The 26,102-nt window shown below is 57.0% G+C and overlaps 1 protein-coding gene across 4 annotated transcripts; it reads left to right on the forward strand.

Annotated features, from left to right (window-relative positions):
* PHKA1 (phosphorylase kinase regulatory subunit alpha 1) lies at positions 1-25,974 on the forward strand. 4 transcript variants are annotated; one of them, XM_076347587.1, is made up of 33 exons: positions 1-155; positions 326-484; positions 1,019-1,066; positions 1,620-1,788; positions 2,165-2,247; positions 2,456-2,536; positions 2,969-3,067; positions 3,182-3,328; positions 3,649-3,702; positions 5,310-5,432; positions 5,549-5,644; positions 6,341-6,448; positions 6,652-6,730; positions 7,184-7,318; positions 8,418-8,527; positions 9,191-9,335; positions 10,289-10,367; positions 10,883-11,058; positions 13,007-13,183; positions 13,596-13,690; positions 13,895-14,034; positions 14,185-14,341; positions 14,509-14,588; positions 14,762-14,840; positions 14,927-15,056; positions 16,023-16,124; positions 16,539-16,654; positions 17,000-17,038; positions 18,149-18,193; positions 18,440-18,610; positions 19,148-19,201; positions 19,339-19,539; positions 19,812-25,974. In XM_076347587.1, the coding sequence occupies exons 1-33, from the start codon at positions 78-80 to the stop codon at positions 19,983-19,985; spliced, it is 3,729 nt and encodes a 1,242-aa protein (XP_076203702.1). In that variant the 5' UTR covers positions 1-77; the 3' UTR covers positions 19,986-25,974. The 4 variants fall into 4 exon arrangements, with proteins under 4 accessions (XP_076203702.1, XP_076203703.1, XP_076203705.1 ...); XM_076347589.1 differs by having other exon boundaries at positions 2-155; positions 10,883-10,962; XM_076347588.1 differs by lacking the exon at positions 17,000-17,038.
* Positions 25,975-26,102: the final 128 nt, after the last annotated feature.

The following is a 26,102-nucleotide window of genomic DNA, read 5'->3' on the forward strand; positions in this document are numbered from 1 at the left end:
CTGCCAGGACCCGGGGCAGGGCGGGCCGGTCCCCTCAGTGCCGGTGCCCGTCGCGCCCGCCCGGTCCCGCCACCGCTATGCGCAGCCGGAGCAACTCGGGTGTGCGACTGGACAGCTACGGGCGCCTGGTGCAGCAGACCATCCTTCGGCACCAGGTGCAGGGCCTGCCCGGGGGGCGGGGGAGCGGAATCCGCTTCACCGCGGGCCCCGGTGCGCCCCGCCGGCCCCTGGGCCTGGGGAACCGCCGCCTGGCCCCACAGGCCGGGTCAGGCGGAGTTAACTGGGAAGGGGGGCCGCGGCCCCTCGGTGTGTCCCCCCTCCGCAGGACGCGGTGACGGGCCTGCTCCCCGCCAGCGCCGACCACCGGGATGCCTGGGTCCGGGACAACGTCTACAGCATCCTGGCCGTCTGGGGGCTGGGCCTGGCCTACCGCAAGAACGCCGACCGCGACGAGGACAAGGCCAAGGCCTACGAGCTGGAGCAGGTAGGAGGGAGCCGGCGGGAGGGAGGGCCCGTGCCGGCCGTCCCAGCGTGGCCGGTGGTACCGAGGAGCCGTCTGTCACCTCTCGGCTGGTTTGCTTTTGGCACGGCACGGCTCTCTGGCCGAAAGGCCACGAAAGGCTGTGTGGTGAAGACAGGAACAAGGCTGTCCCCAAGCGCAGGGGGGCAATAGGAAGGGATGTCAGAGCCTGCTTTTCCCAGCGTGTGCTGGAACCCAGCTGGAGGGTCCAGCCCTCTGGCTCTGTGGTGACCTGGGGATGCAGCACTTCTCCCAAGGGCTGGGGAGCTGCGTCCTGCAGCTGTGCCCTCCATCCCTCTGCACAGCACAGCAGCTCGGCCTTGCTGGCAAGCCAAGAAATCTTGCTTCCCGCTGCTATTGCCTAGGGAGCAGGGACCATGGAAATGTGAGCAGAGGCTCTGGTTACAGCCCTGCAAAGGTCAGCAGCCAGCTGATCCTGAGTCAGGGCTTTTCCTAGCTGCATGGGGATTAACGAGGCTGTTTTGCTTGTTCCTGCAGAGTGTGGTGAAGCTGATGCGGGGGCTGCTCCAGTGCATGATGAGACAGGTAGGGGCTGGGGAGTGTCTCCGACAGTTGAGTGGTCTCCTCAAAGCCCAGCTCTGCCACAAAGACTGTTGGTCCCAGCTGTGCCAGCTCTCCCCAGCCTTCCCTGATGAGCAGAGGGAAGGCCCCCTTCCAGGAAGTCTTGAAATAAGCTCTGACTTGGCATCTGTCCCTGGTATGATGGAAGCCCCAGTGCTGTGGGCTGGTGGCTAGTGGAGCCTTTGCCAGCTGCTCCCTGTCTTGTGGCCTGGCTGGTGCTGGGACTCTGTAGCTCTTCTCCCTGAGGACATTTGGGATGACCCTTTTCTTTCCATGTGGTTCAACTGTGACTGTGGGCCCTCCACGGCTGCAGCCCTCTGCTAGGGTGGCATGTGAGGCTGCACTCAATGCCTTGGTGCATGGAGGGGCTCAGCCTGGGGACTGTAGGATTTCTGCCCTGCCAGGCACAGCTCCACATGCTGGGCTGATGGCATGGAGCAGCCCTTGGCTCTGGGGCTGCCAAACTTCTCTGGAGACAGGGTTTGATGAATCTCCACATCTCTTTGCCCTTCTCAAGGTGGACAAGGTGGAGGCATTCAAGTACAGCCAGAGCACCAGGGACTGCCTGCATGCCAAGTACAACACCCACACCTGTGCCACCGTGGTGGGGGACCAGGAGTGGGGTCACCTACAGATGGATGCCACCTCCCTCTACCTGCTCATGCTGGCGCAAATGACGGCCTCAGGTAATGCTGTTGGGGGATACCATTTCAGCTTTGTGCATGCTGATCTCCAGGGCTTTCCACGTTCTTAGTTTGGGTGCAGCTTCCTGGGTGCCAAGCTGCTGCAATGGCCTCCCCGACCTCACTGTTTTCTTACGCTCACAGCACCCAAGGTGGATTTGGGTTCCTCGATGTTCATCTCTCTAAGAGCCCTCATTTGCCTGAAGCCCCAGAGCTGCTGCAGGGGGGTGGGAGTGGTGATGGGAGCCAGCCAGGATGTGGCTCCCGCGGGGCAGGTGTGCAGTGAGGAGGGAGGGGTCTGGCCTGGGTTACTGCAGCCACTTCCTAGGGATGCCTGTGGGCTTGGAGCGACTAATGTGAATTCCTCCCCCTGCTTCAGGCCTCCACATAATTCACAGCCTGGATGAAGTCAACTTTATCCAGAACCTTGTGTTCTACATTGAAACAGCGTACAAAACCGCGGTGGGTAGCCCGTGCTGGGGAAGGGGAGCGTGCCCTGGGGGTGCAGGTGGTGGGCTGGTGTCTAGGGGCAGCTGTGGGTTCCTCCTGAGCCCCGGGGGGCGGAGTCCCACAGTGCCTGCTGGGAGCACCACCGATGGGTGGGATTTGAAGGCTTTCTGGGTGTGCTGTGAACCGCTGCCTGCTCCAACGTTCCACTGCATCTGCGCAGGACTTCGGGATATGGGAGCGTGGGGACAAGACGAACCAGGGCATCACTGAGTTGAATGCTAGCTCCGTCGGCATGGCCAAGGTGAGCTGGGGAGAGGTGCTGGGTGGGTGCTGGCGAGCACCGGTGGCCCCGTGCTGGTTTTTTACAGGGAAGGCTGGGCATGTTGAACTAGTGAGGCTCAATGTCCCATGCAGGGGGCTGGGGAGGAAGACCTTTCTCCTTGTGTGCTGGGATAAAACTGCGCTCCTCTTGCCTGAGTTTTGCCTGAACTGGGAGTGAGAAATTAATTGGGGGGTGTGGCAGAAATGTCCAGGGCCCTGTTGATGTCTGGCTACCTGTGGCTTTGGAGATGTGGTCACGTTCTGACCAGGGGCACTCTGCAGCCACAGCAGGGTTTAAATTCATTTAAATTTGGGCAGCGCGTTACACAGAGGGGCTGGTACAGGGTGAGAGCTCTTACAGATGAGCAGCGTGGTGGAGGACTTGCTGCTTTGGGTCTTGCCCTGCTTGCAGGCTGCTCTGGAGGCACTGGATGAGCTGGATCTCTTTGGAGCAAGGGGAGGCCCACAGTCGGTGATACGGGTGCTGTCAGATGAGGTGCAGCACTGCCAGGTGAGACCTGCATGGGCTTTACACCATTGCAGGATGAACTGTGATCTGCTGGGGTTGCGGTGTGAACAATTCCCGGCCTGGCAACCTAACCACCCCTCCTTCCCCTTCGCCCAGTCCATCCTCCACTCGATGCTGCCCAGGGCATCCACATCCAAGGAGGTGGATGCCAGCGTGCTCTCTGTCATCTCCTACCCAGCATTCGCTGTGGAGGACAGCGAGCTGGTGGAAATCACCAAGCAAGAGATCATCACGAAGCTGCAGGTGAGTGGCTCTGCCCTTGTCTTGCCCTTCCTGGGAGATAGCTGCAGTCGAAACTGTTGTAGCCCTTTTCTCCCCAAAAACGTGCTCGAGGAGGGGGTGCTGGGGCATGTCCTCTCCCAGTCTCCATGAGCTGTGGCAAGGGTGTGCAAAGAAACAGTCCTGTGTGCTGTGGCCTTAGGCTGTGATCGTGGTGCCTGAGCACTAGGTGAGTGAGTGAGGGGGTATTTGGCTGGAGGAGACCCCCCCCACGCTTCTGCATTGAAGGTACAAGGTATCTCATGCTGTGCCTTCTGCTCAGCACCTCTTTCCATCCCTTCCAGGGGCGCTATGGCTGCTGCCGCTTCCTCCGGGATGGATACAGGACCCCCAAAGAGGTAAGTGTCCCCAGCCCTGCCACCTGCCAGAATTTGAGTGCCAAGCAGCAGCTGCCCTGGATTGCGTTTGCAGCCCCCCTGCGTGCAGCACAAAGGCTGTGGTGGGGAGCACTGGGAAGATGAGAGCCCTCAGTAGCCCCAGGCAGTGTGATGGGTCTGGGCAAGGCTTCCCAAAATGCAAGAGCCCATTGCAAAGGTGGTATGTCCCACCCACGCCCCTAGCAGATGGGCAGAGGCTGGCTCTGCCCGCATCTTGGGACCTAGTGGTGTTGTGTATCTCTTAGGCTGGGGGAAGATGGGACCACTGCCCTGTGTGGGAGCCCTGTCGAGGTAGGCTCTTTCTCTGGCTCTCCCAGGCCTGCACAAGCCCTGAGCGAGGGCTGGAGGCCTGTGAAGGTGACTGTGCAGTGCTCCTTCCTGACGGCCTCGGCTCTGCGGCAGCACTGGAGGTCACAAAGCTGCTTCTGCCTCTCCCGGGACAGCAGGCAGCGTGTGTACTGCCACACTTGGCTCTCAGCGGAGCAAGTGGAGACTTTCTTCTGCTGCTTTGGGGAGGGAAAACAAAAATTTTATAAGCAACAATTGCACTTGATAACCACAGAACCAGGAAATGGTAGTTGGAGGCTCTTAAATCATCACTGGCTGTTGGGCCCCTAACCTGGTGGGGCTCCTTTGGGCATGAGTGCCTCTAAATTCTTCTCCTCTGCTGCTCCTCTTCAGACCTGACCATAATAGGCAGTGTGTGTGGCTGTATCTCTCTAGAGTCAGAGAAGAGCAGCAGCATCTCCAGTCCAACTTTCCCAGTGCTCATGAGCTTTGCCAGTGTGCAAACCTGTGGATTACTTCTGGGGAGCTGCAAGGCACGGGAAGGGCAGCATTGCCTGCAGAGGCACTGCAGCTGGCTGGAGTCAAATGGGAGTTTGGGAGCTTGTGGCCGGTGTGCAGGCACTATAGAAAACGTCTGCTCCCTCTGTCCCTGCTGTCCTCTCTGCCTGATAGTCTACTAAGGCCAGCTCTATACCTTCTCTGTAGCAAACAGAGTTAAAGCAGTTAGAAGGGAGGGTTGAGCATAGGTCCCTTGGGGCGCTACACCACACACATCTGGGATGGGAGGATTCAGTGAAGGCAACTCTCCGTCCTGACCACTTCCCTTGTGTCAGACTCACAGTTGCACCAAATGGCAGGAGGGACCCTGCGCTCTGGCCCTGTGTGACCAGCCCAAGCCCTCACACCCAGCTGGGCCAGCTTGGTGATGCTGGAGGGGGCAGGTGCTGAGGGGCTGGGGCAGAGCAGGCAAGGCGAAGAGGACACAGGTGTCCCCAGTGCAGTGAGGGGGATGTTGTGCTGTTGTACAAGACTGGGTAGGCTCCCTTTGCCCAGGAAGGGTGAGTCCCTTCGGCATCAGTGCAGAGGGCTTGGGAGGGGATGTCTGATGGAAAGGACATAGCCTGGAGGTGAAACTGCTTTTTGGCTCTGTCTCAGCCATCATACACAGAGGAGGACTGGGAGGGCATTTGAGGCTGGGGTCTCGGGAGGAGTAGAAGCCCTGTCAGTTTGAGGGGATCCTGCCACCCACCACCTGCCTTGCTGTCACGCCCTCCCTGCAGGACCCCAACCGCCTCTACTACGAACCTGCTGAGCTGAAGCTGTTTGAGAACATCGAGTGCGAGTGGCCTCTCTTCTGGGCGTACTTGATCATTGATGGGATTTTCAGCGGAAACATGGAGCAGGTAAGGGAGGCAGGACCTGCCGGGCCGGTGGAAAGAAGCCCCTGGCAAGGGAGGTGTGTGGGGGAAGGATGCAGGGAGCCATGACTGGGGGCAGATCCCCTCTCCTCTCTCCTCAGGTGCAGGAGTACCGGGAAGCCCTTGAGGGGGTTCTCATCAAGGGGAAGAACGGGGTGCGCCTGGTGCCAGAGCTGTACAGCGTCCCACTGGATAAGGTGAGCAGTCCTGAGCTATGGTGGGAGCAGGAATGTCTCATTACCAGATAATTAGGTTTTAACTGCTTATTAACCCAAATCGTTAGTAAAGCAGCACAGTACATGCATGGAAATCCCATGTAGAAAAAGCGTGGCTTGGAGCTGTTATAAAACCATGTTGGATAAATAAACTGCTTTTTTTTTCCCCAAAGCATTTCTTGCCCCCATACACAAGGGTGCTTTGCTGACAGTCTGCTGGCCTGGAGTCAGAGTTCTCTGAGAGCTCAGGACACGTGGACCTGGGCTGAGGAGGTTGTGCTGAGCTCCCGTTCAGTGGTGAGGGTGTTTGCGTGGGCCTGGGCTGAGAGCAACAGCCTCCTGGTGCCCAGGTGGTATAGGAGAGATGCTCTCCCTGCCAGCATCCGAGAGCATCGCCCCGGTGCTCCTGGGGCATGTCAGTTGTTCCTGTGGGATGGCCCGTGTTGAGAACCCAAATGTAGTCTGAACAGCTGATTTGTGTTCTGACACGGGTGCCTGGGGCAATCACAAGAAGAGGGGAGGAATGTAGCCCAGGATGTTTTGAACCTTCTGTGGCAAATGCTTTCGTAGGCTCTTGTTTGAAGCCTTAAACTGCTGGACTTCAAAATGCAATGATGATGCTTCCTTCAGCATCCTGTGTCTGTGGATCCCTCCCTGACCTCTTGGCTTGTCTTCCAGGTGGATGAGGAGTACAGGAACCCCCGCACTGTGGACAGGATACCTCTGGGCAAGCTGCCGCTCATGTGGGGGCAGTCCCTCTACATTCTGGGCTGCCTGATGGCTGAGGTACAGTCACCCCTGGTGATGGGGAGGGCTGTGGGGTCAGGCTCTGAGCTCTGAAAGGGCAAATGCTGCCATCCTGAGCCACCTACCATGGGGAAGTTGTCACCTCCATCCCTCAGGACCTCTTAAAGGTGGGCTGTCCGTAGGCATCACCTGTTCTACCCTGCCCATGAAACGTTCATCTCCTCATACCTCTTTTTCCTCAGGGGTTTCTAGCTCCTGGTGAAATAGACCCCCTCAACCGCCGGTTTGCGACTGTCCCCAAGCCCGATGTGGTGGTCCAAGGTGAGGGAAAAGGACCAGTCCCAAACCCCTGTGCCTGGCAGGCCTGGCAACTCTGCCCATGCAGAATTCACAGGGGTGGCTCTGGGGTGGTTCTGCTTGCTGGGTGGCTGCCGGTGCAGCCAGACCTCAGCCCTGGCAAGGTGCGTATAAGATGGGGTGCAAGTCCTTCCACTCCACCCTGTGTTGCCCCAGGGAAATATCACCTGCTGCAGCCCCCTCTGCAGAGAGGTTGAAAACTGTCCTGTCCTCCTGCCGCTCAGCAGGGAAGGCTTGGGCGTAGAGAGTATTAGGAGGAGCAAGGCAGACCTCTGCAGTGGGAACTGGTTCCCAAAGGGACCCCAGACAGCTGTCTCTACGTGACGTGGCACCTTGTATGTGTCCATGAAGGCCAGGGGCAGTGCTGTCACACCCTTGTGCCCCTGCTGCACTGAGCCTGTCCTCCTCCCTCCACAGTGTGCATCCTGGCAGAGACGGAGGGGATCAAGGCTGTCCTGAGGAAGGAGGACATCAATGTGGAGACTGTGGCAGATGTCTACCCCATCAGAGTGCAGCCTGCTAGCATCCTCAGCCACATCTACACCCGGCTGGGTGAGCTGGGCTCCCTGCTCCTGCAGCAAAGGGGGCGCAGAAGGGTCTGTCCCGTCCCCTGGCACTCCTGCTTATAGGTGCTGATGTCCTGCCCTGCTGCTCTCTGCCTGGCTGATGAGGGCTCTGCCACCCATTCCTGGGCCTGGTAAACCTACTCCTGTCCAAGGGGAACTGGGGTGGCAGGCAGTGCTGTTCAGGGTGATTCTGAAAGGGATAAAGCTTTGGCATTGCAGTTTCACAGTCACCCTAGGGACAGGCAGAGGCTCTGTTCCATACAGGATGGACCTGGTGTGGGCAGGAGGCAGCTTTTGTTCCTGTGCCTGGATCTCAATGCGGGAGGCAGGCCAGACCCCAGAGAGGGGTCCCCTGGCAGTCCCTGGCCGAGACAGGCTGTAGCTCAGGCAGGATGGCTGTTGTTGGAGGGTTGGCAGGGCTGAGTGTGAGGGGAGGGTGCGCTCCAGAGCTCTGCACACTCATTCCCTGACACCGCAACCACTTGGGCATGGGGCTTGTTGTGCAGGAGCTGGAGACCCAGCTTGGACCAAAGGAGAAACCTGATCCACTGTAGGCTGCACACGCTGGCTAATTTAAGCCACCAAAAGGCCAAGCGTGACATGGGCAGAGGGGGCAGGGGAGCAGCCTGGCAGCTGCCAGGGCTGACATGACCAAGGGGCAATGCTGCTGCACCATCCTGCGCTCTGGGAGTAATCCAGGAACAACGGGAACGCTGGTAGAGCTGTCAGCTTTGGGGAGTCAGCCCTGTGCAGGGGGGAACCCCTGGACCTGCCCCAGCTTCTGACATCCCCAAAGACTTGGAGGTGTGGAATGTTGCGGAGGTCAGGACGGGCTGTATGTCCCTGTTTCAGCAAGAGTCCCTGGGGAGGGCCTGCGTGTCTTTAGCCCCCTGGGCAGGGCTGGGGGACAGAGTACCACTGTCCCTTAGAGCTGTGCCAGGTTGACGCAGGGTCCTGGGGTACCCCAACCACAAACCAGTCTTTTCCTGTTGGCTGGTAGCACAGGGGCCTGTCTCTATTTGCTGCTGCAGCCCCTTTCATGAGGAGGCTTGCACTAAAACCTCCTCCTCCTCTTGCCCCTCTAGGCCGCAACAAGCAGATGTGCCTGACGGGACGGCCCTACCGGCACATGGGCGTCCTTGGGACCTCCAAGCTCTACAACATCAGGAAGAACATCTTTACCTTTACCCCGCAGGTGGGTGGCATTGCACGGGCTCATTCCTAGCTGTCATGCGATTTGGAACTGGGCAGGAGGTTTCTCCACTTGCTGAGCACTCCAGTTATTCTCAGGGGTGGCCCAACACCCTCTGAACAGCCTGGGAGGGCGGAGCAGCCCCAGCTCCATGGTGTGAAGCAGCAGAGTTGGTGGTCCTGGCTGTGCGCGTGCTGGGAGGAGATGGTTTCAGCCTTCTGATGATCAGTGTTGGATGAAAATCTCTTTGTTCACCCTGACAAGGACACCAGGAGGAGGCTGATGGCAGGACAGGAATCCCTCTGTCCGGCATGGTGCAGGGACGAGCAGGGTTGCAAGCCTGGTGCTGTGGGAAGTGTGTATTTACTTGGGATAGGCACAGCATGGACCAGCTGTGTGGGGCCTGGGTGATGCTGCTGCTGAGCTGTAGCGTTATCTCCTCGTAGCTGTTGGTGGCCAGTAGCTGCCCTGGGGGTTGCGGGTCCCTTGCTAGACTGTACTGGCACATACCAGGTAAGGTGGGATGAGCTGTCGGTGCAAAGGAGCATCTTCCCTGGGTGCACTGTGTGGCTGGCCTGGCTGAGCGCCTATGGGAAGATGTGGGTGGCACCAAAGGGACCTGGTGGCTGTGGGAAGGGTCGCTCACGTCTCCTCCTGTCCTTGCAGTTCATAGACCAGCAGCAGTTCTACCTGGCTCTCGACAACACGATGATTGTGGAGATGCTGAGGACGGACCTCTCGTACCTCTGCAGCCGCTGGAGGATGACTGGGCGGCCGACCATCACCTTCCCCATCTCCCACACCATGCTCGGTATAGATCCTCCGGCCTCACAAGGCGTTTGGCTAGAGCAGCCCTGGGAAGCAGCCTCTGCAGGAGGAAGCGGGTGGACAGATGTGGGACCGTCTTGGTAATGGGGACATGGTGGGCCTGGAACAGCCAGTAGTGTCCTGTAAAGAGCTTACCGCTCAAAGGAGTCACACTGAGTTGACAGCTGTCCTGGTAGCTAGTGGGGCTGCCTGCCAAGCACTAGTGCCTGCAGCTCAAGGGACGTTTGCTGGCATGGAGGTATTCAGTCTCCGGGCAGCTAGGCTTGTTGGGAGGCCTTTTGGGAGCAAGACGAAAAAAAATCCCCCTGTAAAAGTGTTCTTGGCGCTCTTCCTGCGTCTTGACCCTTCACTAAGACTAACCACCTGCTAAAGGCTTTCCTAGACCACAGGGAGGGGAAAACAGCAAGCCAGAAGGAGCACAGCTGTGCAATGGCACAGAGCAAAACTGGCTTCTCTAGAGCAGCTCACAGCTTCCCCATGAGCCTGGTGCAGGGAAGGGACTCTGTTCTGCTTTCAGGCCTTTTTGGCTCTCCTTGTGTACTTGAAATCCCCTTAGTGTCTTGAGCATGTTCTTTGCTGTGGTGTCTTCTGCCCCTGACAGCAGCACCCCCTCCGCTGCTTCGTGTGAAAGCCAGGGACAGAGCAGGGGGCTGTTTGGGTGCTGCTGTCTGCTACTGTTGGCTTCAGCCCAGGGTGAAATCCCAAGAGCCTGGAGTGTGTCTTGGCCTGGCTTTGCTGGAACCCAGCCTGGAGAGTCCTGAATTTCCCTTTTTGGGTGGTGCTTTTGGTGCCACAGCCTGGCTGTGCACCCCAAAGCAAGGGTCTGGCCGATGCCATGGTGCTTTGTGTGTCTGAATGCCCACCTGGCCCTGTGTTACCTTCTGGGAGCCTGTTTGAGCAGGAGAGCCTGACTGCCTGTGTCTCTGTCCCCAACAGATGAAACTGGCAGCAGCGTGCACCCCACAGTGCTGGCAACACTGCGGAAGCTGCAGGATGGGTATTTCGGTGGCGCAAGGTGAGCACAGCTTCCTGGGGTGCACAGGAAGGGAGAGGGCTGGTGGCCTCCAAGAGCCTGGTTATGAGGGTACCTGCTGGGCCTGAGCGTCGGCTGTTGGGGAACAAGCTGTGGAGGATACATTGGGGTGTGCTAGGCTGTAAGTGCACCCCAGGGCTACAATCCCAACAGAGATGCAAGAGAGGACATATAGAATCATAGAATCATTAAGGTTGGAAAAGACCTCTAAGATCATCGAGTCCAACCGTCGATATAATATCTCTGAAGAGATATATAATACCTCTTCATGCCATTAAATCCATGGCTGCAGGATCCCTCTAATAGCTTTTGGGCAGCCCTTCTATGCCCACCTATGGCTGGAGGAGTTGCAGGCAGCTAAAGCAGGCACTGGGGCATGTGTACATTCCTGGGCAAGTGCATCTCTCCTTGCCGAAGGGCCTGCCCTGGATCCAGGAGGCAAAGCCAAGGGTATTGCCTCCCCCTTCCGCTCTGTGATCTCCCCTCCTCTCGCCCAGGATCCAGACGGGTAAGTTGTCGGAGTTCCTGACAACGTCGTGCCGAACGCACCTCAGCTTTATGGACCCTGGGCCAGAGGGTAAGGTCTTTGCCGAGAGTTACGAGCTCAGCATTGACAGCTTTGAGGAGCTACACGCCGAGGAGTGGCTGCATGGCTTGCAGATAGCAGAGGATGGTAAGGGGGAACAGGCCAGTCGCTGCTGTGGTGTGGCAAATGCTAAACTCACCCATAAACCCATAATACCCAACCTACCTGCCAGCGTCTGCCACTGTGTTCTTCCTACATTTGGGTTTTCACCATGTTTCTGCTCCCATCTGACCCTCCATCAATTAACCTTGTCTGGGTGACGCTCATGGTGACACCAGTGGGGTGGGACTGGGTGAATTGATGCAGCTGTTGTAGCCCCCTCGCCAGAGGGGTTTCCCAGCCAGACAGGGCTGAGGCTGGTGGACATGGTCGTGGAGAGCACGGAGGACACTCTGGAACGAGCCGCTCCGACCTTCATAGGCTGTTGCATGGGGAAGAGACAAAGGCTCGGCAACCTGCCTCCACTTGGGAGATTTGACTGAGGATCTTTGGTGCACAAGTGACAGTGCAGAAAGTGATGGTACAGTGCCTGAGATGGTGGGGAAGAGCCACTATGTCCCCAAGCAATCTGAGTGTTTTTTTCCCAAAGCCTTTGACCCTCCATGGGCAGAGTGCTCCAGTGGGTGCCAAATTGAGGCCTTGCTGCTGTGGATAGGGTGCCTGAGAGGGCCTTGGCCCATCACAGCACCTTGTTCTGAGACCATGGTGAGGTGCAAGTTTTGCTGCTCCCCTTGCAAGCAGGCCTGGGTGCATTCTCCTCCTGCGTGACCTAGTGTTGGCCATCTTCCCAGCCTTCCCATCAGTCTGCTCTGCCTCTGCTGCTCCTGTAGCCAATGTTTGCACTGCTGTGTCTCTGAATACTTATTTCTCTTGCCCTCCTCTCCCTTTGCCTGTGGTCTTCTTGCAGGCTGCACCTGGGCTTCTCCAAGGTGTCTGCTTCCCCCCAGCCCCAATGGGAGACTGGGCCCGTCTGTCCTCTCTACAGCAGCTAGAAGATGCTCAATTTTAAGGTTTTTTTTCTGTGGTCAGATGCTGCAGCCAGGCAGGATGATGTTCTCAAGCCTAATGTCTGGGGGACTCCTCCAGCCAAGCCTTCAGGTGCTGGCACAGGGCATCCCCACCAGGTGTGGAAAGGGGATGCCGTGCTGTTGGCCTCAGATGCAGTCTGCAGCTCACCTCCTGGGGGGCGACACCATGGAGCTTGTCTGCCAGCTGGAGAGCAGCAAGGCTTTGCCCTGGCCCACTGGCTGGAAGTGCATTGATAACTCTGTGTTGTATTGCATTGCCTTGGCATGGGGCATCCCCCTCACTGCTGGGCAGCACTGATATCTCCTGGCTGAGCAGAGACGTGGCCTCTTGAGCACCCTCCTCCGTTCCGCAGTTAGCAAGCGGTGGCTCTGGAGCTCCCAATGCCACATTGGGAGCAATGGAGGCTGGGCAAAGAGCAAGGCAGGAGCTGTAACTCCTCCTCTAACTCCTAATTAGAAATAACTGGTAATTTCTAATTAGAAATAACTGTTGCAAAACCCACCCTGCCTTGCTCCTGTGCTGGTGTCCTGCTTGGATGAGGCCTTTGCTGTGCTGGGGTGCTCCTAAGCGGTCTCTGCTTGGACAGGCTGTCCCTGGCTGTGCCTCCCCTTCTTCCCTGGAGGGACAGAGTGCAAGGGTTTCACCGTGGGGTTTGAGCAGGACTCTGCTGTCCTTGCACAGGCTTGGACCAGACACGCTGCAGCCCCATTGCTTCCTTTGTCCAGGTGGGACTCGGGGGGAGCCCAAGTTTGGCCCCAGCTGGCAGCCAATGTCCCAGGCAGCAGAGTAGTGCAGGAACAGGGGTGCCGCAACTGCTGTGCTTTGTGAGCCCGGCTGCTGGCACTGTCCATCTGTCCATCTGGCTGCCAGCACTAGCCCCATATTGTCACTTTGTGCAGCCAGCAAAGCTTTGCCCTTGCCAAGGCACAGCTGGGGAGCTCTCCGGGGTCTGGGGATGCCCCAGCACAAAGTGGCTGAACCCCCCCGCTTCTGCCTCCCCTTCCAGCGGACACATACGATGAAGTTGCTCAGTACTTGGACCACCTGCTGCAGCGCACAGTTCCCCAGTCGAACCTCCCTCCCACTGCCCAGCGGGGAGGGCTGAGCCGTTTCCGGGCTGCTGTCCACACCACCCGTGACCTCATGTCCCTGGCTTCCAAGGCCAAGGACCTTCATGTCCAGAGTGAGTAACTCCAGCACCCTCAGCACCTTTGCTCGAGCCCGGGGGTGAGGCTGAGGTGCTTTGGGAGCTTTCCCAGCTGTGTGATGCTGGAGGCCCCAGGGGAGCGTGCCATGGACTGCAGAGCAACCCAGCCTTTGCCTGGGCAAAGGCACATTATGTCCATCATGTTAGTCCTGCCTTGGAGTATCTTGGAGTTCGTGCCTGTGCAGTCCTCGTGGAAACTGCTGAATGATAAGGGATGGCAGCTCCCCATGGCCTTCCCCTAACTGGGTGGGCAGGGGCTGCTTCTCCCATAGCCGACTTCTCTGCAGGGGCTGCTGGGGGAGCAGAGTGTCAGATGTGAGGTGGTTTGGGGCACAGCAGTGGTGGTTGGGGTTGAGAAGTGTCTGCACCAACCTTGGCTTTCTTCTAGATGTTGGGATGTATGTCCCCAGCAAGATCTTCCAGGCATCCCAGCAGTCGGTCAAGCTGCTGAGTTCACCTCACCAGCACAACGTGGATGGCAAGGTGAGCCCTGTCCCTCCCAGACTGGCCAAACAGTGCCATCCTTTCAGCTGGAGGCAGAGGGTCCTTGCAGGGCTGCATGGGAAAAGCTTGGTGTTTGGCGAGGGGCAATATCCATGGGTGATTGGTCTTGGCTCCATAACCAGACCGCACTTGGTGCAGGGTGCTGGCAATGCTAACCAGAAGTGTGGGTCTCCCTTCCCCCAGAGCCACACACTCTATGCAGAGATGAGCCTGCCCCGTGATGAGGATGGCAACATGGACTGCAAGGCACTGGTGGACCAGCTGCGCATCTGCCCCACGCTGCAGGAGCAAGCGGACATCCTCTACATGCTTCACATCCTCAAGTATGATGAGCTCCAAGTTCTGCTGACTCACTGAGCAGAGAGAGGGCCGGCGCAGCCATGCATGCATCCCAACCCGCAAAGCCTGGGGGCTGCCAGGGAGCTGCCGCAGGGCAAATTGCTGGCTATAACTCGGCATCTCCTTTACTGCAGGGGGCCCAAGTGGCACACGGGGCTTGATAGCGAGCCTGGCCCCACTGTTGAGGAGCTCCTCACTGAGCTGTACATGCGGGTGGGGAACACGCGCCAGTGGGCCCTGATCCGCTACATCTCTGGCATCCTCAAGAAGAAGGTGGAAGCTCTGGATGAGGTAACAACCATGCAGCTGGCCTCTAGTGGGCCGAGGTCCGTCAGGGAGGAGGCAGCAGAGTGGGCAGGCGAACTGTGGCTGCATCAGCTCTGTCTCCCTCTGCCTTGTGCTGAGGCCCCAACCCCTGAGCTGTTGGTGATGCCTGGGGTGACCCTTTCTGTCCCCAGGCCTGCACTGACCTCCTGTCTCACCAGAAGCACTTGACGGTGGGGCTGCCCCCAGAGCCACGCGAGAAGACAATCTCCACGTGAGTGTGGTACCTTTCCCTCCCCACATGTGCTGGGCTGGGGCTGGATGTGAGCCTGCGGCTTTGGGTGGCTGTCCCCAGCCTGTATCTCCCCTCTGGGCTGTACAGACCAGGAGGGATGCAGGGCTTGCTCTACTGTCTCTCACCTGCTCTGCCATTCGTTCCCTCCTCAGCCCTATCCCCTATGAGGAGCTCGTTCGCCTCATTGATGAAGCCAGCGAGAAGAACCTCAGTGTGTCCATCCTCACCCAGGTGAGGGGCCGGGGCAGCGGGGGACCCCGCAGCTGGGTGTCTGCCCTGGCGAGCAGCAGTGGGGTGATCTGCCTCTTCCCCTCCAGGAGATCATGGTGTACTTGGCCATGTACATACGCACACAGCCCGCACTCTTCGCTGAGATGTTCCGTATCCGCATTGGACTCATCATCCAGGTGATGGCAACGGAGCTGGCACACTCCCTGCACTGCTCAGGTATGTGCAGCAGGGACGGTGCCCTGGCTGGGGTGGGTGCTGAGATGCTTGGGGCCCTGTCAGCCAGGAAGGCAAAGTGCAGTTAAAAATGGGCAGCTCAGCACCAGGACGAGACCCTGCATGAAAGTGCCAGGGTCTGCAGTTGGGACTGTTCTCGGGCAGCACAGGCGGGTGATTTCACTGCAGTCTCTATTCAGGCATGTCGTGGTTTAACCTCAGTCAGCAACTGAGCACCACGCAGCCGCTCGCTCACTCCCCCCCAGTGGGATGGGGGAAGAGAATCGGAAGGGTAAAAGTGAGAAAACTCGTGGGTTAAGATAAAGACAGTTTAATAGGTAAAGCAAAAGCCGTGCACGCAAGCAAAGCAAAACAAGGAATTCATTCACTATTTCCCATGGGCAGGCAGGTGTTCAGCCATCTCTAGGAAAGTAGGGCTCCATCACGCATAACGGTTACTTGGGAAGACAAACGCCATCACTCCAAACGTCACCCCCTTCCTTCTTCTTCCCCCAGCTTTATATACTGAGCATGACGTCACATGGTATGGAATATCCCTTTGGCCAGTTTGGGTCAGCTGTCCTGGCTGTGCCCCCCTCCCAGCCCTCCCTGCACCTGCAACCGGTAGAGCTGGGGAACTAAAAAGTCCTTGACTAGTGTAAACACTACCTAGCAACAACTAAAACATCAGTGTGTTATCAACATTGTTCTCACCCTAAATCCAAAACACAGCACTGTACCAGCTACTAGGAAGGAAATTAACTCTATCCCTGCCGAAACCAGGACAAGGCATGTGTTGGGCTGGCATGGGGAAGAGTCCCTGTTGTAGGCAACACCTGAAATTAGTACGTCCTTGGAGGATGAGCTCCTGTACCAGTGCTTCCCCTGCTGACAGAATGGGGTGCAGGGTAGAAATGTCCCAGAAGGGCTGTGAAGCAGGGTACAACATCCCAACTCTGTTCTCTCCAGCTGGAGAAGCCACCGAGAACCTGATGAATCTCAGCCCGTCAGACATGAAGAGCCTCCTCTACCACATCCTCTCCGGCAAGGAGTTTGGGGTGGAAAGGAGCGGTGAGTCTCTCAGCAGGGTTGCGAGAGCATCTCTGGGCAAAGCTGGGTCCTGGTGTGGAGCATGGCCAGCTCCAGGTGTTCCCACCTGTGGAGGACGTCCCTGTCCTCCTGCATGTTCAGCACAGCTGCTTCTGCACTGCAGTGGTCCAGCAAGAAGCCGTGCTCTTCAGCAGGGTGGTGCTGAGCCAATTTCTGGGGATCGAGCCCAAGTCCTGTGGCTATTGGGGCTTTGCTTAGTTCGGCACTTGGCCTGGTCAGGCCTGAATTGAAGCAGTTCTGTGCTGTGTTCATGGATCTCTGGTGCTGGTTGGGATAGAGGGCAAAGGTGTGCAGAGGTACCAGTGCCCGAGCAGCGATGAGGGACGTCTGTGCCCTAAGCCATGGTACCCACTCTAGATCTCTCTTCCCCTCCAGTGCAATCAGTCAACTCGTCACTTACCACCACTATCTCCATCTGTGAGGTGGGGGCTGTCGGGGCCACCAAGCCTGAGCGTGCCGGCATTGTCAGGCTGAAAAGTGAGATCAAACAGGTGAGGGCAGGTGATGCAGGCTGATCCTGCCAGGTTTTGTGGGTGACAAGCAGCTACAGGGCAGGCAGGATTGATGGGAGAGGAGGAGGGAGCTCGCTCCTGGGCTTCAGAGAGCTTACAGCTGCTTCCAGGAGCTCCTTTTGGCTCCAGTACTGCCCTGGGGGGACAACTGGGGTAAATCTGTTAGTGGGGGTGGGGGCTGCTCTGGCAGTGCAGTACAAGGGGAGCACAAGGGTGCTTGAGAAGGTGCAGGGGTGGGGAGGACCACGTGGTGTCCCAGGTACAGCTGGTGTCCTGGTGGGCCTTTTCCAGCAACAGAAACTTCATTTCCTTCTTCTCTTGCAGCGACTGGATAAACATAGGCAGTCTCTGACTGGGAGTAAGGTGAAGCCACCCTGGTCCTCCTGCAGCCTCAGCTTTTATCCCTCATGCCACACACCAGGGCAGCTTCCAAGCATGCATGAGTTAATGAGCTTTCCTAAAGCTTTCCTGAGCGAGCTGCTGCAGCAATGAGCTGGCTTCCCCTCTCTGCAGGCTCAGGGTTGCTCTGTTCAGGATGGGGGAAGGAGGCTGGCTCCCTGGGAAGAGGTTGGCATGGCTTAACATGCTGTGGGGGCCCACGGCTGGCACTGCCCCACAGTGTTCGGGGAGCTCCCCTTTGAGTGGGACCAACCGTGTTTGGACTGGCAGGGAGGAAGGCCTTCTCTAAGCTGTGGGTGTATTGGCATTACAACCAGCTGGGACCTGTGCTCCATAGCTGCTATAGCCAAATAGATCCCATTATACCCACAAAAACTTGCTGAGCAGGATGGCATGATGTTTCCAGTGCCATGACCAGCAGTGGCCCTGCCAGGCAGTTCATTCGTGATCATTGGATCCTGCCTGTAGCCTCCCCAGCTATTTCTTCTCTGGGGGAAGAGGCTCCTGCCCAGCTACAAATGACAAGGACCTCCTCTGGTGCCTGGTGTGTGTCCAAGAGGAGTCCTGAGCTCTAGGAGAGGTCCTGTCCTCAAAGAGGCAGGGCCTGTGGGGACCAGGCTGATGGAGCAGGTTGATGGCCAGCCTGCTGCAGTGTGAAACCTAGCATTGCAGAGGGACCATGTATGTGGCAAGGAGGGTTGTCCACGGGCAGTGACCTTGCTGCTGGCCCTCCAGTCTGCCTGAGACTAAATCCCTGCCTGTGCCAGCAGCCAACAGAGCAGTAGCAGCCCTGCTCCTGTGTGCTGGCCGGCACGAGCCCACTGCTGCCGCAGCACCAGCATGTGGGGGCCTCGCAGCCGCTCTGTGCCCTGGTGCAGTCCTTCCCCTCTGATGCTAACGTTAAGACTTCCCGCAGCTCACCTTTTGAAACTACCTCTCAATCTCCAGCTAACCGCAGCCCTGGGATAACTGCCCCGTGACCTGAGCTTGGTCTGTCCTGCTGCTGCTCTACTTGCTGTGATGGCTGTCCTGCTCCGGCACAGTCTGATTTTTATCTCTCCCTTTCTCCTTCAGCCCCTCAGTTTGCAGTCTGGGGACGCCGACCTGAAGTCCTCTCTGGTAACCTGCGTTGTTTGGTTGCATGCATGGGGTCTGTCCTGTTTGTGGGTGCAGAAAGGAGCTGTGCTCCGGAGGGTGCTGCAGGGAGCTGGGGCTGCAGGGTGGGCTTTGCTGGGGGCAGGGGGCGGCAGCTCTGTCCTGGGAACCAGGCTGGGTGAGCACAAACTCTTGGGCAGCAGTGGGCTGCGATCTTGTGGGGTATTTAACTTTGCAGCAGTCTCTGTGGTCCTTGTTTTGTCTGCCCAGTCTGCTGGGCACTCAGAGCTGCTGGGCAAGGGCTCATTTTCAAGCATGCTGGAAGACCACGGCAGTAAGGACAGCCGCCAGGGCCAGTGGCAGCGGAGACGGCGGCTGGATGGGGCCCTCAACCGTGTCCCTATGGGCTTCTACCAGAAGGTCTGGAAGGTCCTGCAGAAGGTGAGCTGGATGTCCAGCTGGCTTCTCTCCATGCATGTGAGCCTGTGGTCCCAGGCACCAGGCTTGCCAGAGGGACTTAGGCACCTGGGGCTGGTCCCCGATGTTGTGTAGATACGTGCTTCATGGACAAAGCCTGCAGCTGGCCCTGGAAAGCTGGGGAAGAGCTGGAGCTGCCTTGTAGGCACGTAGGACCTACCTCATACTGTGCTGACCCTTGCAGAGCGGGGCTAGATCTGCTCAGGTGCTTTATACGTTAGTCAGGCAGGGGCAGGGCTGGAGCCACAGTTGAAGCAACTCCAGGAACAGCTCATCCTTGGCATGGTAAGCCAGGGAGCAGAGCCGCATGCTGTGTGCAGGAGGGCTGCAGCTGATGCCAAACTGATGGGAAAGGAGTGATACTGTGCAAAGAGGTGGAGCTGGGGTGTGTGGGCAGCACGCACCAATGCACAAGTGGGAGCGAGTTGGTGGGCTGGACCTACGTGCCTTAGCGCAGTGCTTCTCCAGGCCATAACCGCGGTCTCTCCTTCTTGTCTGCAGTGCCATGGCCTCTCCGTGGAAGGCTTTGTTCTCCCCTCTTCAACAACCAGAGAGGTAGGAGGTTTATGTGAAGGGGAAACAGGACAGGTGGGTTGGTGTTGGGTGCTGGGTTGCCCTGGGTGAGTGCCCAGCATAGCTGAGGACTTGTGCTGGCAATACAGTGCTCTAGGTGCGTTTCTCTCTCCTCACAGATGACCCCAGGGGAAATGAAGTTTGCTGTGCATGTAGAGTCAGTACTCAACCGCGTGCCCCAACCAGAGTACAGGCAGCTGCTGGTGGAGACTATCTTAGTGCTCACCATGCTGGTGGACATGGAGGTGCACACCATCGGCAGCATCATAGCTGTGGAAAAGATCTTGCAAATGGCCAATGACCTTTTCTATGAGGAGCAGGTAGGGGCGAGGCCTCATGCAGGGGCCACGGCCTGCACCCAGGGCCGCTGGCTGCATTCCCCACAGCTATGCAGGGTTCACCCGCCTGGAGGGTCCTGCCCATTGTCTCCATTGTGTTCATGGGGCACAGCAAAGATGTAGTGTCCTCCTCCCACTGCTCACCATCGATGTGTCACACTGCAAGTGCAACAGAGGATGCTTGGGGTGGAAGCTGGTGAGGGAGCTGCCCTTATTCCTAATGCTACCTTTCTCCTTCCCTGTCCAAAATCCAGAAAGCCCTGGGCGCTGACGACCACATGCTGGAGAAGGATCCCACGACGGGCATCTGCAGCCTGCTGTACGACAGCGCACCAAGCGGTCGGTTTGGCACCATGACCTACCTGTCCAAGTCGGTGGCCATGTACATGTACGACTTCCTGCCCACCGATGGCTGCTCCATGCAGTAGCTCTTGCAGCTCCTCTCCCCGGGTTGCAGATGCCGTGGGAGGGTAGTTTCATACAGCTTTTAAACATGGGTATTAGGCTAGTTTGCAGGCAGCCTGCGTGGCCATCTCTCCTCCCAGTCCTGGCCTCTCGGTGGGTGAGTGGCTCTCCCAAGGAGCTCTGCAGGAGGCACGCGTGCTAAGCTGAGCTGTGCCTGTGTGCAGCCTGTGGAGCAAGGGCTGGCAGGGAAAGGCTGAGCTTTGAAGCCTGCTTGTGTTAGAAGTGTCTGCCTGCATGGCTCCTCCTGGGCCATCACCCCCAGAGAGGCCTGTGTTTGAGGGAGATGGAAAGGGCTCCCCTCACCAGGCATGTGTGCTCAGCACTGCAGCGCTCCCTGGCCAGCTCACGCTCCCCTTGCCTCCAGCAGATTTGAGGTTTTTAACGTGTTCTGTGCTGCTTTTTATTCCAAATCTGCAGGGTTTATACTAGTGTAGGCTGGAGCTCTTGCTTTTCCTGCTGCTGATGGAAAAGCTTTGTTAGAGGAATAGGGCATGCTGCCTGAGCCTCTCTCCCAGCACACTCAAAATCAAAACAGTCCAACCCAGCCACAGCTGTGCTGCTTGGAGGTAGGCAGCCCATCAGGCCCACCTCAGAGGTCCTGTGTGCAGAGCTGGGGAGGCTGTGGGAGCCAGGAGCATCCCAAGGTGGTAACAGATCCCTGTTACCACCAGGCTGTGAGGACAGGGCTTCTGGCTGGCTGGGGGATGCCAGTGGCAGCCCCTCCGTGCCGTCTGCTTTGTCCCTGGCAGTGTTGCTAATGGCTAAGTCGCAGGTTCCCGAGTTCATACGTGCCCTGTGAAGCAGCTCTGAGCTGGCTGCTTGGCTCAGTGTTAGCTGTGCCATCACAAATGTGCTCTTAATGCTCGGCTCTGGCCTCTGCCCCAGCTCCCACAGCCTTGCACAGGAGAGGGGTGATGACTTTAGAGTGGGTCCCAGCTCCACTCTATCCTGCAGGTCAAACCCCACATAGGATAACACGGTTGGACTGATGGGGATCAGACACACACACCACAAAGTGGTGGGGGGAGTGGGGTTATAGAATGGTTTGGGTTGGAAGGGACCTTTAAAGGTCATCTAGTCCAAGCCCCCTGCCATGAGTAGGGACATCTTCAACTAGATCAGGTTGCTCAGAGCCCAGTCCAGCCTGACCTTGAATGTCTCCAGGGATGGGGCATCTACCACCTCTCTGGACAACCTGTGCCAGTGTTTCACCACCCTCAAAAATGTCTTCCTTATATCTAGTCTGAATCTCCCCTCTTTTAGTTTAAAACCATTACCCCTTGTCCTATCGCAACAGGCCCTGCTAAAAAGTTTGTCCCCATCTTTCTTATAAGCCCGCTTTAAGTACTGAAAGGCCGTAATAAGGTCTTCCCGGAGCCTTCTCTTCTCCAGGCTGAACAATCCCAACTCTCTCAGCCTTTCTTCCTAGCAGAGGGGTTCCAGCCCTCCTCTGGACCCACTCCAACAGGTCCATGTCCTCCTTGTGCTGGGGACCCCAGAGCTGGACACAGTGCTCCAGGGGAGGTCTCACCAGAGTGGAGTAGAGGGGCAGAATCCCCTCTCTCGACCTGCTGGCCACACTGCTGGTGATGCACCCAGGATACAGTTCGCTTTCTGGGCTGCGAGCACACATTACCGGCTCATATCCAGTTTTTCATTCACCAGTACCCCAAAGTCCTTCTCTGCAGGGCTGCTCTCAATCCCTTCATTCCCCAGCCTGTATTGATACTGGGGGTTGCCCTGACCCAGGTGCAGGACCTTGCACCTGGCCTTGTTAAACCTCATGAGGTTCACATGGACCCACTTCTCAAGATTGTCCAGGTCCCTCTGGATGGCATCCCGTCCCTCTGGCGTGTCAACTGCACTACTCAGCTCGGTGTCATCTGCAAATTTGCTGAGGGTGCACTCGATCCCACTGTCTATGTCACTGATGAAGATATTAACAGTACTGGTCCCAATACAGACCCCTGAGGGACACCACTTGTCACCGATCTCCATCTGGACATTGAGCCGTTGACCATTACCCTCTGGATGTTATCCAGCCAATTCCTCATCCACCGAACAGTCCATCCATCAAATCCATCTCTGCCCAATTTAGAGAGAAGGATGTTGTGGGGGACTGTGTCAGAGGCCTTACAGAAGTCCAAATAGATGACATCTGTAGCTCTTCCCTTGTCCACTGATGTAGTCACTCCATCATAGAAGGCCACTAGGTTGGTCAGGCAGGACTTGCTCTTGGTGAAGCCATGCTGGCTGTGTCAAATCACCTCCCTGTCCTCCATGTGCCTTAGCATAGCTTCTAGGAGGATCTGTTCCATGATCTTCCCAGGCACAGAGGCAAGGCTGACAGGTCGCTAGTTCCCAGGGTCCTCCTTTCTACCCTTTTTAAAAATGGGTGCAATGTTTCCCTTTTTCCAGTCACCAGGAACTTCACCTGACTACCATGATTTCTCAAATATCATGGAAAGTGGCTTAGCAACTACATCAGCCAATTCCCTCAGGACTCTGGGATGCATCTCGTCAGGTCCCATAGGCTTATGTATGTTCAGGTTCCTCAGGTGGTCACAAACTGATCTTCTCTTACAGTGGGAGGGACTTTGCTCCCCCAGTCCCTGTCTTGCAGTCCATCCACTTGAGAGCTGTGGGAAGAGAGGTTGCCAGTGAAGACTGAGGCAGAAATGTTGTTGAGTTCCTCAGCCTTCTCCTTGTCCATTGTTACCAGTTTGCCAGTCGTGTTCATCGGGGGGGGGGTATGCTTTCTTTGACCTTCCTTTTCTGGCTGATATACCTATAGAAGCCCTTCTTACTATTCTTTGCATCCCTTGCCAAGTTCAGCTCCAGCTGCGCCTTGGTCTTCCTGACCCCATCCCTACACAACCAGGCAGCATCCCTATACTCGTCCCAGGATACCTGTCCCTGCTTCCACTGCCTGTGCATTTCCTTCTTGCCCTTTAGTTTGACCAGCAGGTCTTGACTCAGCCATGCCAATCTCTTGCCTTCCTTTCCTGATTTCTTACACTTGGGGGTCGAGAGCTCTTGCGCTCTATGGAAAACATCCTTAAAGATCTGCCAGCTCTGTTCTGCTCCCTTGTCCCTGAGGGCAGTTTCCCGGAGGTCCTATTGACTAACTCCTTGAACAGCTGGAAGTTTGCTTTCCTAAAATTCAGGGTCCTGACTTTATTCTTTGCCTACCCGTATCCCTCAGGACTGTAAACTCCACCAGTGCATGATCACTGCAGCCCAGGCTGCCTCCAATCTTGATATCACCTATTAGCTCACTTGCGTTGGTGACCAACAGTAATGCATCCCCTCTGGTAGGGCTGTCTATTACCTGGCTTAAGAAGTTCTCCTCCATGCACTCCAGGAGCGTCCTGGATTGCCTACAGCTCACCGTGCTACTTTTGCAGCAGATGTCGGGGTGGTTGAAGTCCCCCAGTAGGACAAGAGCCTGCAAGCGCGATGCCTCCTGTAGCTGGAGTAAGAAGGCTTCATCCGTAGGCACCTCTTGATCGGGCAGCCTGTAGTAAACACCAACTACAAGGTTCCCTTTGTTGCCTCGGTCTCTAATTTTTACCCTTAAGCTTTCAACCTGCTCGTGGCTATTCTTCAGAGAGAGCTCTTCACAATCTATCCATTTCTTGATGTAGAGGGCAACGCCTCTGCCTTTCCTTCCTTGCCTGTCCCTTCTGAACAGCCTGTAGCCATCGATAGCTGCACTCCAGTCATGGGATTCGTCCCACCAAGTTTCAGTAATGGAAACTAGGTCATAGCTTTCTAGCAGCACGGTGGCTTCCAACTCCTCCTGTTTGTTGCCTGTGCTGCATGCATTGGTGTAGAGGCACTTCAGCTGGGCTGTTGGCCGTGTCACCTTCTTAGAGGAACACCCCTTAGTTCCTTTGAGGTATTTCACTGGTGTTTCCCTCTTGGCTCCTATTACCTCAGGAGCCCCTGGCTCATCTACACAAGACTCCAGCAGACGTGCTCCAGTGTACCCAGCATGTCTCAGAGCAACAAGCTGAAAGCTGAGGGCCCTCACTAGCACCCTGTCCCTCTAACCTTGGCGTGTCATCCCACAGCTTGTCATGGGCAAGCCTGATGATATCCCCCTCCCCCTTCAAGTCTAGTTCAAAGCTCTGTCAATGAGCCCTGCTAGCTCATGAGCAAAGACCCTCTTCCCCCTTTGAGAAAGGTGAATCCCATCTGACATCAGCAAGCCTGGTGCCATGTAGGCCATCCCATTATTGAAAAACCCAACATTGCGGCAGTGACACCAGCCATGGAGCCATGTATTAATAGACTGGGTCCATCTGTTTCTTCCAATGTCGCTGCCCACAACTGGAAGGGTAGGGTAGAGGAAAAAATAACCTGTGCTCCAGATTCCCTTACCAACCATCCCAAGGCCCTGCAGTCTCTTTTGACTGCCCTTGGACTACGCGTTGCGGCTTCATCGCCACCCACATGGAAGAGCAGTAATAGGTAATAGTCCGAGGGTCGTACCAGGCTAGGAGGTTTCCTAGCGATGTCCTTAACCCAGGCCCCAGGGAGGCAGCAGACTTCCCTAAGAGGAGGCTCTGTCTGGCATATTGGACCCTCTGTTCCTCTCAGAAGGGAGTCACCTACAACTATAACCCGTCTCTTCTTCCTCATGGAGTTGGTCGTGATACAGGGGGTAGGCCTTTCTGACCTTGGCAATACCTCTGGTGTAGGTGGACCATCATCCACATCATCCATTGACTGGCCTTCTACATCCAGACCCTCATACCTGTTGTACAGAGGCACCTGGGAAGAAGGCGAGGTGGGCAAGGAGGGGGTTTGCCTGCCGCCCCGAGCGTGGACTTGCTTCCGTTCACTCCTTTCCTTTAAGCTACTGCCTTCAGCCTGGCAGGGGGAGGATACAGGATCCCTTTGATCTTGGTTTTTTTCTGGTGGCTGTTCCTGTTTCTGTCTCAGGGAGGGCAGAGCTTGGTTCCACCAGCCTGTCTCTTTCTCAGACTCCCTGATGCTCCTTATCCTTTCTACTTCCTCCTGTAGCTCTGCCACCAGGCTGAGCAGATCACCCACCTGATCACACCTCACTCAGCTGTTCTTACTACTGCCATCTGTTCCCAGTGAGAGACTCTGGCATGCCCTGCAGCCTGAGGCCTGGATGGTTGCATGTTTTCGTGTGAGCTCTGTCTGGGTTGCCATATGCATTCCTGCTAGTGCAGAGGACATGGCTTTCTGCTGGGTGGATACTGTAGCTAAGCTCTTTCTGAGAGGGTGATGACCACCAACTGAACTCACCTCTTGAGCAGGTAGGGTGACGATGCCCTTCCAAACTCCTGCACCATGCTCTGTTTACCCACTCTGTCCGCTGGCACTCCCCAGGCTGCTTTTTATAGGTGTGAGGGTGGCTGTGGCCCTGTGCACCAAGATCTGCCGCTCTGCTGCAGACTGGGCAGGCTCTGGAGCAGCTCCCCTCAGTGACTGACGTTTTCTTGCGTGTTTTCTGATCTCCAGGTTTGTTTGACCTTAAAGCCAGGCTTGAGGGTAGTTCCTGGGTTGACCCTCAGGGCTGCTTCCTGACAGTAGCAGCTATTCTGTAATTGTTGCACACCGGTCCTTCCGCACATGGTAAACCCTGCCCCAGGCAGAGGAGGTTTGAAGAGACTAAGCCCCAGCCCTACTTCTGTCTTTGTCCCAAGAAAATTGGGAAGAAGCTGCATTTGAGAGTCAGCAGGGCTCTGGCCGAGCGTAGGGAGCCCCAGCAGAAAGTGTTGGGCACCTTCTGGGGCTCTTTTGGGGAGTGGGGCACAGGGCTGAATCCTCTTTGGTGGGAGGCCTCCCCTCGCGGGGCTGGGCGGGTGGGTGGCTTTGGGCCTTTTTTAATGACAGTTACTACGTTTTTAAAGAAAACCCACCACCCCGAGCTGCGTGGGGTGGGGGGCCCCTAATAAATTGTCGCTAACGCGAGTGTGCGGCCTGTTCTCACCCGGCTGGGCCAGGGAGGGAGGGTCCCCGGCACTGTGGGGAGCTGGGACGGGCCCGAAGGCACCGCCTGCCGCTGGTTTCGCGGATGAGCGGAGGACTACAGCTCCCGG

Source organism: Aptenodytes patagonicus, chromosome 9 (assembly GCF_965638725.1).
Source record: "Aptenodytes patagonicus chromosome 9, bAptPat1.pri.cur, whole genome shotgun sequence".
NCBI classification, from domain to species: Eukaryota; Metazoa; Chordata; class Aves; order Sphenisciformes; family Spheniscidae; genus Aptenodytes; species Aptenodytes patagonicus.

What these genes read in the sequence shown, in the direction of transcription:
- PHKA1 (XM_076347587.1), top strand. Translation starts at nt 78, where the DNA reads ATGCGCAGCCGGAGCAACTCGGGTGTGCGACTGGACAGCTACGGGCGC. An exon ending in CCACATCTACACCCGGCTGG is followed by an intron (nt 7,319 to 8,417) that starts GTGAGCTGGGCT and finishes TTGCCCCTCTAG; the next exon opens with GCCGCAACAAGCAGATGTGC. An exon ending in AGCACAACGTGGATGGCAAG is followed by an intron (nt 13,691 to 13,894) that starts GTGAGCCCTGTC and finishes CCCTTCCCCCAG; the next exon opens with AGCCACACACTCTATGCAGA.